The 14,953-nt window shown below is 36.4% G+C and overlaps 2 protein-coding genes across 4 annotated transcripts in view; both read left to right on the top strand.

The window, feature by feature from the left end:
• Nucleotides 1–1,128: 1,128 nt before the first annotated feature.
• The window catches only part of LOC306997059 (uncharacterized protein), a 31,730-nt gene continuing 17,905 nt past the window's right edge, over nt 1,129–14,953 (top strand). Inside the window, exons 1-2 of one of the 2 annotated variants that reach the window (XM_079610112.1) lie at nt 1,129–1,566; nt 1,868–4,061. In XM_079610112.1, coding sequence (XP_079466238.1) covers nt 1,482–1,566; nt 1,868–2,961 — 1,179 coding nt within the window. In that variant the 5' untranslated portion in view covers nt 1,129–1,481 and the 3' untranslated portion in view covers nt 2,962–4,061. Of the gene's footprint in view, nt 1,567–1,867; nt 4,062–14,953 lie in introns of those variants that run through there. The other variant, XM_079610114.1, reaches the window with a different exon arrangement.
• On the top strand, nt 5,241–14,905 carry LOC306997058 (uncharacterized protein). Of its 2 annotated transcripts, none has more exons than XM_079610109.1 (3): nt 5,241–5,396; nt 12,390–12,645; nt 12,957–14,905. In XM_079610109.1, the coding sequence occupies exons 2-3, from the start codon at nt 12,561–12,563 to the stop codon at nt 14,048–14,050; spliced, it is 1,179 nt and encodes a 392-aa protein (XP_079466235.1). In that variant the 5' UTR covers nt 5,241–5,396; nt 12,390–12,560; the 3' UTR covers nt 14,051–14,905. The 2 variants fall into 2 exon arrangements, with proteins under 2 accessions (XP_079466235.1, XP_079466236.1); XM_079610110.1 differs by having other exon boundaries at nt 5,293–5,396; nt 12,397–12,645; nt 12,957–14,300.

The following is a 14,953-nucleotide window of genomic DNA, read 5'->3' as shown; positions in this document are numbered from 1 at the left end:
AAAAATCGACGCCGTTAAAATGGGTTTGCGTTAGGCTATCGCCGTTAATAACGCGTTAACTGACAGCCCTAATATATATATATATATTAAGAATGGCTGTATATATAAATATATATATACTCCTTGTTTCTATGAGGGATGGCTGTTTTCTGAGTTTCTCTGCCTGTTCTTTTGGATTAAAAGGATCATTCCAATTTGGATTTTTTTTCTTCTGAATTATCCTTCTTCGTGTGCTTCATTGGCACAGCCATTCTGTGACAATTATACACTGGGGTTTACTGTATAGCTTACAGCATTATTTGAGAGATATTTGCCATTTTCTGTAGCTGATAGGCCCAAAATTAATATCAAATTTAATTAAAATCATATTGGGGGGAGTAAACGATAAATGTCGAGTTTACTTCTGGGTTACCCTCAAAACTCCCTACAGAGATTTCATTTGAGAACATGTCACTGTTTTCACCTCCTTAGAATTTCCAGGTCTAATTATTCATTCGAGTGTAATATGTTTTCACAGACTCAGTTTCAGCCTGTTGACACCAATAAAATGTGCTTAATGTGCCACTTTACAGAAGATCTCAGACATCACCGTAATGAACGAGGTGAAAACAGGGAACTTTTGGAGACAAAGAGGTTTTTCAGCGTCTCAGTTTAACATTATGACTCAGTTATTTCTTTCAGACTTTGGGAAAGTATTAAACAAGTCTTGTTTTAAATGCTACTCATTTCAAACCACATTAAAATATCATATATTTCTAACCAATAAACACTGGAAATATTCACATAATTTCAGTGTATTTTGGCACTCATAGTGAGATGTTGTATGCAATTGTTTTGATAGAGGAAAACAAGATACATTTCTAGTTTCAACATGTTTATTCTTCAGACAGTTTTTCTTTAAACACAATAAGTAACCCTGTTTGAAAAGTTATACCCATATTTGGTTTTCATTGGAAATGGGGTAAAATTCAACAGTTGGGACCTACCAATCTCTGTGTAAAAACAAAATAATGATTTGCCATCTTTCTAAAGTCATTTTACCCCCCCCTCTACAAAATAGTGGATAACTCAGTAAATATAAATCCATCACATTTATGTTTGGCTTTCTTCAGAAAAAATATGAATAATTAAAAAAAAATTAGCCTGGGAAGTTTCTGAAATTTGGTTGTTTTGAGATGGATGACCCTATAGATCTGTTTTATATGATGATAATATACAAGTTTGTCAAAACACTATTTATAACAGCAAATATATTCACTTAACTATCAAGTAATTAAATTAGTTCAGTATAAATTCAATAAAACTTTCAGATTCCAGATCTGGTCCTGTGGGCGTCAGTATCACACAGTGATCACAGTTCACACCTGCAGTGAAGCCCCTCCCACAACAATTCACCAATAAATACTGGGAATATTCCCATCATCCTACAAGAGAAGGACAAACTCCAGGAGTAGCAGCTGAAATCTGTGTGACTGTTAAAGATGGAGTTTATTAAAGAGGAGATTGAAGACATGAGGGATCCAGAACCATCCAGAATAAAACATGAAGATACTGAGGAACAAATAGGTTGGTGTCCATTCTTGATTCTTCAATGTTGACTGCTTTGGTGGCTGTGAAATAAGTAGTATATTGATGATAAATGATGTAGAAATTAAACTAAATTATCCTAACCGTATAAAGCAATGTGACAAATACATTTGTATTATTCAAATTAATGAGAATGATTTAACAAACCTTCAATATCAAAGATCTGATACTTTATACTCACACAGACAGAAACCTATTCTCTTGTTTTCTTGTTCACTTGAATTTTCCTTGAAATGATCCTCCTTAAACTGATAATAACTAATTGATATGTTCATTTTAGATCAGATGGAAATACCAGAGCAAAGAGAAGAACTGAACGAAGTAAAGAAACACTGTGACTTCAAAACTCAAGGAGCAAAAGACAAAAAGCTGCACTCCTGCTCACAGTGTGGAAAGAGTTTCAGACACAAAGGAGACCTTAAGACACACATGAGAATTCACACAGGAGAGAAACCGTATCCATGCACTCAGTGTGAGAAGAGTTTCATATCTTCATCCTTACTCAAGTATCATTTGCGTATTCACTCTGGAGAAAAACCATTTAGCTGTGATCAGTGCGGTAAAGAGTTTATTTCATCATCACATCTAAAGAAACACCTGAAAGTTCATTCAGACGAGAAGCCTTATGTGTGTTCTCTCTGTGGAAAGAGTTTTTCACGACTGCACAGTTTTAAACAGCACCAGAAAACACATGATGAAGTGAGAGATCATGTGTGTTGTGACTGTGAGAAGAGCTTTACTAGAGCTGAGAGTCTGAAACTGCACCAAAGAATTCACACTGGAGAAAAACCTTACAAGTGCTCATATTGTGACAAGAGATTCTATCGTTCTGCATCACTGATATATCACGAGCGAGTTCATACTGGAGAGAAGCCGTACTACTGTACTCAGTGTGAGAAAAGTTTCAAAGATTCAACAGGTTTGAGAAATCATCTGCGCATTCACTCTGGAGAAAAACCATTTAGCTGTGATCAGTGTGGTAAAGATTTTATTTCATCATCAAATCTAAAGAAACACATGAAAGTTCATTCAGACGAGAAGCCTTATGAGTGTTCTCTCTGTGGAAAGAGTTTTTCACGACTGAACGGTTTAAAACGGCACCAGAAAACACATAATGAAGTGAGAGATCACGTGTGTTGTGACTGTGGGAAGAGGTTTACTTTACCTGACCATCTGAAACAGCACCAAAGAATTCATACTGGAGAAAAACCTTACAAGTGCTCATATTGTGACAAGAGATTCACTAATTCTGGAAACATGAAATCACACGAGCGAGTTCACACTGGAGAGAAGCCGTACTACTGTACTCAGTGTGAGAAGAGTTTTACACATTCATCAGGCCTTCTCACTCACATGAAAAACTGTTGCAAGTGATCAACATTCAATTCTACATCAAATACATTCAGGTTAATTCTGCGAGATAAAATATTGAGATTGTCTCTTTTTTTCACATTAATGGAAGACTAGAAAGATTTAACAGGTGAAGCTTCAAAAGTGTAAAAAAAATGTTTTGTTGCAAAATCTGTCTATCTCGAATTAGATATATTCATGTCATACTTATTTACTAAGTTTACTATATTGTCTTCTGATAGTACATGCAATTATGAGAAATAAACAGAAAAAAAACATCTTGTCTTGACAAAAAGCGTTTAATTGTGATTGTTTAAACTGAAAACAAGTCTAATATGTGTTTGTGGAAATAGTTTTTCACAGCTGGACTCTAAACATCGCCAGAAAATACAGACCATGAGAGAAATCATGTGTTTTTGGACACAGCCGGACTCTCATTGGTCTAGACTGACTCTGTCCGGTCGTGGCTTCACTTTTTCCTGTTTGCATTCGTTTGATTTGTTCATTTATATATCAAGTCAGAAATCATTCACCGCATTTCCGATCTCCGAGGTGGCTAATTCGTACAAATTCATACAATTTTAGCTAAATCGTACATATTTAATGAGTTGCCAAATTCGTATGAATTCGTACAAATGACCCCTTCCCTAAACCTTCCCATGACGTGGGTTTAGACAAATCATACAAATTTATACGAATTAGCCCTTTTAATCACTCGTATGAATTTGTACGAAATGGTCATGAGATAGCGTTGGTAGACCATATTAAATTCAGTCACATTTGCTCGTGTTTGTTTGTGGTCAGACTGCACAAAACAACTCTCTTTCAGGCTTTTAGTTCAAAAGAGTGAACATTTAGAAAAATATTGATACATTTGTATGTTTTTTATGTCACATTTCTTTATTGAGATTGATCATTTCTATACTGTCTCACTATGCTGTTTGTTACCTGTTACACTGGGGCAGAAATGCCATTAAAAATAACAAAAATGCCCCGCAAATTCAAGATATTGGGGTAACAAATATGTAATTTTCCTGTGTTTTTATATTTACATGAGGAAAAACTCAAGCATCATACAACCAAGCAACATAAAATCAAGAGTGCTGTTTTCCCGAATATCAGATTTATTGTGAATGTGACATTACGCAACTGCTCCGTGACCAAGTTATTAATGGGTAACTTTACATTTTAGACAAAGTTTAAACTTAGACAAACTAAAGTAGACAAACTTACTATAATTTTTATGGCTGTTATAGTCAATCATTATCAACAAAATATATAGTTTTGTTGATAATGATTGAAAAAATTATAGTAAGTGTTCAAAGTGTTATTTCTAATTAGTTAACATTACTTTAAAAAGCAGGCATATCGACCTCCAAATGTTAAAAGTATTTTAGAATGTGCAGAGAAACAGAAACGCAGGCAATATTTAGTAGGTTTTTTAAAAGAAACAGGATTGGACAAAATAATATAGTGTAAAGGTAATTTAGTATTTGGCAGTGATGCAACAAATTGGATGCAAGCTGCCGTAAAACCCCAAGGAAGAAGAAGAAGAAGAAGCCTTACTTTCCCTGACTATAGAGCTGGTAAGTCCCGCCCCCTCCGTAAAACCCCGCTGGACCTCAAAGTTGAAAAACCGTCAATGCAAGTGAATGGGAGAAAATTATTATTTTCTGGTCCCGTTTGAATTGTGCCATGAATGTGAACATATGTTGTCTGTGAATTTTTTATATAATCTTTCATGTTACAAGTTTGACAGTATATGGTATGATTCGTCGGCTAGCAGTTGTGGAAAAGACATAACGAGAAAGACTACATGTCGCCTATGTGACGTCACCACATAAAGTTGACTTACCCGTGGTTTTCGCCAACCTCAACGATTTTGTCCTCTCCCTGAAAGAACGCGGTGAAGTGCACCAAAGACAGCCATGTCTAGCGGGATCCGCGAGCTAGAGCCGTGTGCTAGTGGTGTTGACGTTTCAAACGCGTCGAAAGCAGCGAAGAGTTGTAGTCCACAAAGTGCTCTCACACAAAGTCTACCCGTATCAAACTTCTACCCGCTAAATTGTAGCATTTTTCACACGAAAGATTATATAAAAAATTCACAGTCAACATATGTTCAAATTCATGGCACAATTCAAACGGGACCAGAAAATAATTATTTTCTCCCATTCACTTGCATTGACGGTTTTTCAACTTTGAGGTCCAGCGGGGTTAGCGGAGGGGGCGGGACTTACCAGCTCTATTGCCTTACTAAATGAACTAACCATTTGAATATAACATGCGGCCCCTTTAAGAAACATGATGACATCGGGCACTGCGCCTGCGCAGAAGAGAGAAGCGAGAGAGACGAGCTGAAACTTTCACCAGTTGAGGCTGAAAGTGACGCTGTTAACGATCGTGAATGAAGGACAAATGTGGAATATTTTCTCCAGATGCTGTATATTTCCAGTCTGCAGGTGAGAGATGTTCTCAGATTACAGTTTAACATTAACCAGCTCCAGAGTACAAGCCCTCATATCGTGAATAATGTTTGTCTGCACTGGAGTCACACGAGCGAGTTCATACAGGAGAGAAGCAGCGCTAATGTGGAGAGAGTTTTAGACATTCAAGCTCTGTAGTGAATCATATAAAGAAGTGTTGTCACAGTGAGCAAAGTATCCATTCAGCCAATGAGTTTGTTTGCAGGTCCTTTATTGGTGTGACAAATATTTGTACATTTGTATTGTCAAAGTAATGGCACCCAGTTTCTGTAGAGCTGTATTCTGGATAAATTGAGAATTATGAATAGACAATTAAACCAAATAACATGTCACTTACTAGAGGCTCTGACAAAGCGCCAATTGTTGCAATGCAGCCTTTTTATTTATAGACTAAATATTTAAATTATATTTCTAAATCGTTTTGAATGATTGATTCAATGACTTGTTCCATTACTGGATGTATGAGCGTTTTTGAGCGAATGAATTAACTGTTTTAGTGATTGATGAGAATTGGGCATAACAACAACAACAACATGTAGCCTAACTGAAAATTAGCAAATTAAGAGTCTAACAAACAAAATGACAGCGCCATAACGTTTAACTGAGCTGCTGAAGCATCTTTATCTCATTCATTAGTCCCTGTTTTCACCTCATTCATTATGGTGATGTCTGAGATCTTCTGTAAATTGGCACATCAAGCTCGTCATTAGTGTCAGATAAACTACAGGATCATCACTTTATGTGATAATCACCTATCGATGTGTTTTTTTATGTTTTACCTTTCAGGTTAAAGTACATGACTAAAAATACCATTAAAGCCTACAGAAACCAAACCTGCAAACTCTCTTTCTGACACTGAAATAAACCATTCATGATTAGTGCAGATCTAAGGAGTTTTTATTTGAATGCATGGGCGCCGTATAGGGGGGAAAAGTTAGGACGATTCCAAGGGCCCCTGACTGACAGGGGCCCCAACAAATAGGTAAAAAGTAATAAAAAAAATTGTATTATATTATACACTATATAAATCATCATCATTGAGTATATTTCAAATAATAATAAAATGAATGATGTCTTTGATTGTACTTATTTGTACCACCCCCCTGTATCTGCATGAAATGGTTTGGTCCTGCCTTAGCGCACTCATCATCAGTAGCCGCGTTTCTATTACAGATTTGCACAAAACTTTTGCGATTTTTTTTCTAAATATCGATACAAAACTATTGCGAAATGACGGCGTTTCCATGAACCGATGTTATGCGACTAAAACGTAATTTTCCTCTCGCGAAAAGTCATTTAAAAAATCATGCCAACGGACGTTGGTAGGTTTATATATCCCAGCCACCGCACTAGACATTATTATTATTAACGGAAGGAGACGTAGGCGTGTTATTCAAGCATCAATGGTAAGGAAAGACTCTTATACTGTGAGCGGCAGATGTGAGGAGTTTCTGGGTGTTTCTCCCTCATTTCTGCTTCGAGGTCTTGATTGTGGCATTTCTTTGAGGTTTAGAATCCAGTATTCCTGTAATTCGTTAACAGATTGACACCCTTTCTTTTCTCTTTCCTCTCTCTCTCTTTTCTCTCTTTTCGTTTTTTGAAAACCAGATTTTCTTTTACTATGCAACTTTGTGGTTTCTGGTGTTTCTGGCAACTAAACACCGTCATCCGTGTTTCAATTACCCTTCAAATTGCGCAAATTGAAATTGCGAATCGAAAATCCGCTCAATGGAAACAGGTCAATTTCGCAATAACTCCCATTTATCTCAAAAAAAAGTTTTTACATTCGCATGAGGTGTTTTTTCAGGCAATTCGAAAAAAAAATATTTCGCAAAACTGCAATGGAAACAAACACAAACACACACACACACACACACACACACACACACACACAGTTTTGTAGCATTGTAATTTACACGTCAACTTTATTTTGTTGTTGGCATATATGTGCAGTTAAGTTAAAAAAAAAAAAATCTGCTGTTTTCATTGTTTTGAGATGGTTAATTTATTTTGATTAAAAAGTTAAAATATATTTAGGTTTTTTAGTTTTTTCTTTTTTTTAAATCTCAATAAAAATACATTGAGACTGTAAAGGATTGCCTTAAGGACATTTTTATGGTGGCTTTTAATCTTGCATCAAATAGTGAATTGCATATTGTATGCAGACTTGCATTTACAAATCACCAGCAGTAAATATTGTGCTAGTACTAGTATTGAACTACAAGAAGCAAAACAGTTGCAAGCATTTGATTAGAGTTATGTAAAGCATCTGATGGGACAGGTACGTCCTAGAGATCTGGTGACAACAGCTGCGCAGGGGGGGCCCAATTAAATTTTTTTGTCATGGGGCCCAAAATTCCTGGCGGCACCCCTGTTTGAATGTACACAGTATATAATATCTGAATGGAGATGACTGTCTTCATAAAAGTTTCAATGGCATCTTCTTTTATCTTTCCTCAGTAATGCCTAATAAAGTGGTGTTTATAAGCGCAGCGCTGCTTGTGTTCAGGAGTAACGGCTGTAGCTACTACTTTTCCACAAGCGCCACCTGCTGTCAGAGAGTGAATTAGCTTTTTCATTCAGCCTGTCTGCCATTTTTGTTCATAAACCATTACATACATAATAATTTATTAGGCTCATATACGAGGTTCATCATTTTATAAAAGCTTTTGTTTTGTCAAAACTGTTAGTATTTTTGAACTGCAAAGTTGTTTAAATCGTATTTTTATCTGCTTTTTACAGTTTGCCAATTTAACAGACATTGGTGTTGTTTCAAAATAACTTTGCCACCTAAACAACATTTTCTGTTTCAATATCACAATTTTCTGAAATGATTTCTCAGCTTTTATGAGGATTTAAAATAAAATAAAAATCCGATTTGAAGCTTTTGACATATAAATGCGCACATTAACCCGATCACGTTTAGCATTCATGTAAACTATACATTCATGTTAGGGCTGTAAACGATTAATCGCGATTAATCGAATCCAAAATAAAAGTTTGTGTTTACATAATATGTGTGTGTATTGTGTATAATTATTTTGTATATATATATATATATATATATATATATAAATACTAGGGGTGTAATGATTCACTCGTTTTCTCGATGCATCGATTACAAATCCTGACGATGCATGCATCGATCTTGAAACTTGCATTTTGAATCGTGAATCATTTATTTCGGTCAATAATCGATTTAAAATGCTAAGAATCGAATTAATTACGATTCTGTAGCGATTCAGTGCTTTAATATATATAAACATTAAATGACTATGCGCAAATTAATGGAGACATTGTGCGCCGTCATTTCGCGTCCTCCCAGTCCCAGCTCTAATTCACAGATACTCGCTGCACTCTTTACCATCTTTCACTGGATTTCGCTCAAGCTCGGTCCCACATACAGCTCTCATCTACAGATTTTTGAGCAGTCCATGTTTGAGCTCTCCTCAGGACAGCAGACTGGTGTTCACGTGAGCAGATGACAGTTTTCTATCGAACAGTCTTGAGTCAAACCGCTCAAGCCATTGATAAAGTTGGCATGTCATTGCGTGGGCACTATGAAATAAAACGCTTTCATTACGTGGAAACGTCGCCGTTATTTTCTTTAAGATAAGATAATGAAGTTTTACGGAAATGGGTCATACCCGTCCTGAGCAGGTAAAGTAAAACCCCACTTATTCAAGGGCGTGCATTTATTACATGGAAAGAGCAAACGCATAATAGGTGTCTAAAATGCATACCCACGATTCCGATGAATCATGAATAATACATGTAATTTAACTTAATGTCGTTAAACTGAATGTACGAAGGAAACAGCTGAAGCTGAAATAACTACAACATTAATAACACAGAAATAAGAGCGCGTGGTTGATCTATCAATCAGATGCGCTTTAAAGTTGCGTTCGTAATCGTTAATAGGCTATAGCAAAAGTAGACACCCGGCGCGTTTTCTTTCAGAATCATAAGGAAAATGTTCAGTATAAAGAGAACAAAGAGGGCTTTTCTTACTATTCCATTAGGAAAAGTTAGTTAAGGTTTAGTTGGGAAAGTTCATGCTATTTTTAGTCTCGCCATGGAAGGATGTATACCAGGAACACTTTACGGTTGTGTATCCCTTAACTATCCTACACAATAGTTAGCATGAACTAACAATACTTTTAAAACCTTTTTAAATCTTGGCTTATATACATTTATACAAATGCTTATGTATAGGCTATTGAAATATTTTTTATAGTAATAGATTCATGAAAACTAACATGAACTAACATTAACAATGAACAAAATGTTGTTGCTTTTTTTTATTTGTCCTCACTCTCTGACCCCCGTAAAAATTTTAACGTAGCCCATGCCTGTAAAGTATATAGAAATATCGGAAATGTGTTCAGATATCAGATCGGAAATATCACCGTTATTGAAAACAATTATATCGCGATATATATTGATATTAAATTATTGTGTATGTGTTACGTTGTGGGTGTTGTTTCTTGTTCCTTGTTCTTGTCTGTCATGTCCTGTTAGTCATGTGATTCTGCCATGTGTTCCCTTCTTCTTTCTTGTTTTACGGCGGTTGGCATCCAGCTTATTGGTGCATTACCGCCGCCTTCTGCTCCGGAGTGTATTTTTCTTACACTCTTTCCCACTTATACACTCACATTTTTTCCATTCACTCATACCCACACACACATATGTATATGCACAAGATAATTTTTTTAAATAAATAAATAAATTCCTTATCCTACTTATTTTCCAAAATATCGAACTCTGTTCTTCTATCCTCTACTTATAGCCCATTGCAATACCTCCCTCACATTATATGTATTATTCTTCAAATCCTATGGAAAACCCCTGATTCTCTTAAATAGGTCATCAGTACTCTGATCTGTGCCCTATCTTTTGTGCTCAATAACCTTTTTAACGTGAACTCCTGCACCCCTATCTTCCTCAGTTTTTCCCTCATCACCTTTCTCGGTTTTTCATATTTTCTACAAATCATGATTACATGATCTACTGATTCGTCTTCTTCACATCCCTCACACCATCCTGTCTGATGTTTTCCTATCATTCCTATTTTGTTTAGTGTACAATGTCCCAACCTTAACCTCGTAATCACTATTTCTTCTCTCCGATTCCCACTTCCCATCCAATCTCCTTTGACATCCCTTTGAATTTGATACAAATTTCTCCTCTCTTTCCCACCTTTCTTGCCACCTTTGATTTAATTTCTCCCATATAATGCTTTTAACCTCTGCTTTACTCATTTTTATTTGCGTTTCTATGTTATTTCTCAATAATGCCCTCTTTGCTAGATTATCTGACCTCTCATTTCCCCTTATCCCTACATGCGCTGGCACCCACATAAATATTACCTGACTACCTTTATTAACTATACTAGTAACTATCTGAAGTACTTCATACAGAATATCTTGCCGGCTTTTTATGTGTTCCCTTGTCTGATGTGTCATGTTGTCATTGGTTCATTGGTTCATTGTTCACAGGTGTCCCTTGTCTAGTCGTTAGTCTTGTGTATTTAAGCACTCAAGCCCTGTGTCTTTGTCTAGTATTGAATGTCTATCCAGGTTCTTGTTCTGAGTTCCATGCCTTTGTTTTATGGTTTGAATTAAAGTTGCATTTGGGTTCTCAGCCAGCTTGCCTCCATTAGATACAGAATACTAGACCAACATGGACCCAGCAATTCGTCTCTCCCGCCTCAGCCAAGATGACCGTCCAATTAAGGATTACGTGAGGGAATTCTGTGAGCTTTGCTATGGGGTGGATTTTGGTGATGGTGTCTTGAAGGACATGTTTCGCCATGGACTGGATGAGATGGCGACCTCATGTCTGTACTACCTCATGCCTGCCAATACCCCTCGCTGGACTTTCCCCTTTTGTCGAGTGGCTCGTCATTTACTGTGGGCTTGGAGAATAAGGAGCCCCGCAAACCCACAGTATCCCATCAACATGAGCTTCACGTCAGTCCTGCCCAGCCAGAGACCGTTCACGTCACGCCAAATTGGGGGGAGTAAAGCAAAAATGTTTAGTTTACTTCTGGGTTACCCTCAAACCCCCCTACAGAGATTTCATTTGAGAACATGTCTCTTTTCACCTCCTTTGAATTTGCAGGTCTAATTATTCATTCGAGTGTAATATGTTGGCAGAGAGTTTTTCACAGACTCAGTTTCAGCCTGACGACAACAATAAAATGTGCTTAATGTGCCACTTTACAGAAGATCTCAGACATCACCGTAATGAACGAGGTGAAAACAGGGAACTTTTGGAGACAAAGAGGTTTTTCAGCGTCTCAGTTTAACATGATGACTTAGTTATTTCTCAGACTTTGAGAAAGTATTAAATAAGTCTTGTTTTAAATGCTACTAATTTCAAACCACATTAAAATATCATATATTTCTAATCAATAAACACTGGAAATATTCACACAATGTCAGTGTATTTTGGCACTCAGAGTGAGATGTTGTATGCAATTGTTTTGCTAGAGGGAAACAAGATACATTTCTAGTTTCAGCTTGTTTATTCTTCAGACATTTTTCTTTAAACACAATAAGTAACCCTGTTTGAAAAGTTATACCCATATTTGGTTTTCATTGGAAATGGGGTAAAATTCAACAGTTTGAACATTGGGACCTACCAATCTCTGTGTAAAAACAAAATAATGATTTGCCATCTTTCTAAAGTCATTTTACCCCCCCTCTACAAAAAAGTGGAGAACTCAGTAAATATAAATCCATCACATATATGTTTGGATTTCTTCGGAAACAATATTAATAATATAAAACATTTTAGCCTGGGAAGTTTCTGAAATTTGGTTGTTTTGACACGGATGACCCTATAGATCTGTTTTATATGATGATAATATACAACTTTGTCAAAACACTATTTATAACAGCAAATATATTCACTTAACTATCAAGTAATTCAATTAGTTCAGTGTAAAATCAATAAAACTTTCAGATTCCAGATCTGGTCCTGTGGGCGTCAGTATCACACAGTGATCACAGTTCACACCTGCAGTGAAGCCCCTCCCACAACAATTCACCAATAAATACTGGGAATATTCCCATCATCCTACAAGAGAAGGACAAACTCCAGGAGTAGCAGCTGAAATCTGTGTGACTGTTAAAGATGGAGTTTATTAAAGAGGAGATTGAAGACATGAGTGATCCAGAACCATCCAGAATAAAACATGAAGATACTGAGGAACAAACAGGTTGGTGTCCATTCTTGATTCTTCAATGTTGACTGCTTTGGTGGCTGTGAAATAATAAGTAGTATATTGATGATAAATGATGTAGAAATTAAACTAGATTACCCTAACCATGTATAAAGCAATGTGTCAAATACATTTTTATTATTCAAATGAATGAGAATGATATAACAAACCTTCAATATCAAAGATCTGATGCTTTATACTCACACAGACAGAAACCTATTCTCTTGTTGTTTGCTTGTGTTCACTTGAATTTTCCTTGAAATGATCCTCCTTAAACTGATTATAACTACTTGATATGTTCATTTTAGATCAGATGGAAATAACAGAGCAAAGAGAAGAACTGAATGAAGTAAAGAAACACTGTGACTTCAAAACTCAAGGAACAAAAGCCCAAAAGCTGCACTCCTGCTCACAGTGTGGAAAGAGTTTCGGACACAAAGGAAACCTTAAGACACACATGAGAATTCACACTGGAGAGAAACCGTATCCATGCACTCAGTGTGAGAAGAGTTTCACATCTTCATCCTTACTCAAAATTCATCTGCGTATTCACTCTGGAGAAAAACCATTTAACTGTGATCAGTGTGGTAAAGATTTTATTTCATCATCAAATCTAAAAGCACACATGAAAGTTCATTCAGACGAGAAGCCTTATGTGTGTTCTCTCTGTGGAAAGAGTTTTTCACGACTGGACGGTTTTAAAAAGCACCAGAAAACACATGATGAAGTGAGAGATCATGTGTGTTGTGACTGTGAGAAGAGCTTTACTAGAGCTGAGAGTCTGAAACGGCACCAAAGAATTCATACTGGAGAAAAACCTCACAAGTGCTCATATTGTGACAAGAGTTTCACTCTTTCCGATTCTCTGAAATATCACGAGCGAGTTCATACTGGAGAGAAGCCGTACTACTGTACTCAGTGTGAGAAAAGTTTCAAAGATTCAACAGGTTTGAGAAATCATCTGCGCATTCACTCTGGAGAAAAGCCATTTACCTGTGATCAGTGTGGAACAAAGTTCATTTTGTCAAAATATCTGAAAAGTCACATGAAAGTTCATTCAGACGAGAGGCCTTATGTGTGTTCTCTCTGTGGAAAGAGTTTTTCACGAATGGATCATTTTAAACTGCACCAGAAAACACATGATGGAGTGAGAGATCATGTGTGTTGTGACTGTGGGAAGAGCTTTACTAAAGCTGATCATCTGAAACAACACCAAATAATTCATACTGGAGAAAAACCTTACAAGTGCTCATATTGTGACAAGAGTTTCTCTCGGTCTGGAAACCTGAAATCACACGAGCGAGTTCACACTGGAGAGAAGCCGTACTACTGTACTCAGTGTGAGAAGAGTTTCAGACGTTTATCAGGCCTTCTCACACACATGAAAAACTGTTGCAAATGATCAACACTCAATTTTATTTTAAATACATTCAGGTTAATTCTACAATAAAATATTGAAATTGTCTTTATTTATTTTATTTGTTCAAATTAATGGAAGACTAAAAAGATTTAAGAGGTGAAGCTTCAAAAGTGTAAAAAAAAATGTTTTCTCAAATTAGATATATTCATGTCATACTTATTTACTAAGTTTACTATTTTGTCTTCTGATTGTACATGCAATTATGAGAAATAAACAGAAAAATCATCTTGTCTTGACAAAAAGCGTTTAACTGTGATTGTATAAACTGAAAACAAGTCTAATATGTGTTTGTGGAAATAGTTTTTCACTGCTGGACTCTAAACATCAGCAGAAGATACAGACCATGAGAGAAATCATGTGTGTTTTGGACACAGCCGGACTCTCATTGGTCTAGACTGACTCTGTCCAGAAGTGGTTTCACTTTTTCCTGTTTGCATTTTGTTTGATTTGTTCATTTATATGTCAGTCAGAAATCATTCACCGCATTTCCGATCTCCGAGGTGGCTAATTCGTACAAATTCATACGACCTCACTCGTACAAATTCATAAAATTTTAGCTAAATCGTACATATTTAATGAGTTGCCAAATTTGTATGAATTTGTACGAATGACCCCTGACCTCGTCCCTAAACCTACCCATCACGTGGGTTTAGACAAATCATCCAAAATTCATACGAATTAGCCCTTTTAATCACTCGTATGAATTTGTACGAAATGGTTATGAGATAGCGTTGGTCTTGGTAGACCATATTAAATTGAGGCCCCGTTTACACGATGGGAAAACGCAGATATTTCTCTGCGTTTTGGCCTGTCATTTACACGAAAACGCCGTTTTTATCCCAGAAAACTATTATTTCTAAAAACTCCGGCCAAAGTGGAGATTTC

This window comes from Phoxinus phoxinus (assembly GCF_949152265.1).
Source record: "Phoxinus phoxinus genome assembly, chromosome: 4".
In the NCBI taxonomy this organism is placed as follows: Eukaryota; Metazoa; Chordata; class Actinopteri; order Cypriniformes; family Leuciscidae; genus Phoxinus; species Phoxinus phoxinus.
Note: the sequence above shows the minus strand (reverse complement) of the source record. Positions and strands in the feature narration are given on the sequence as shown.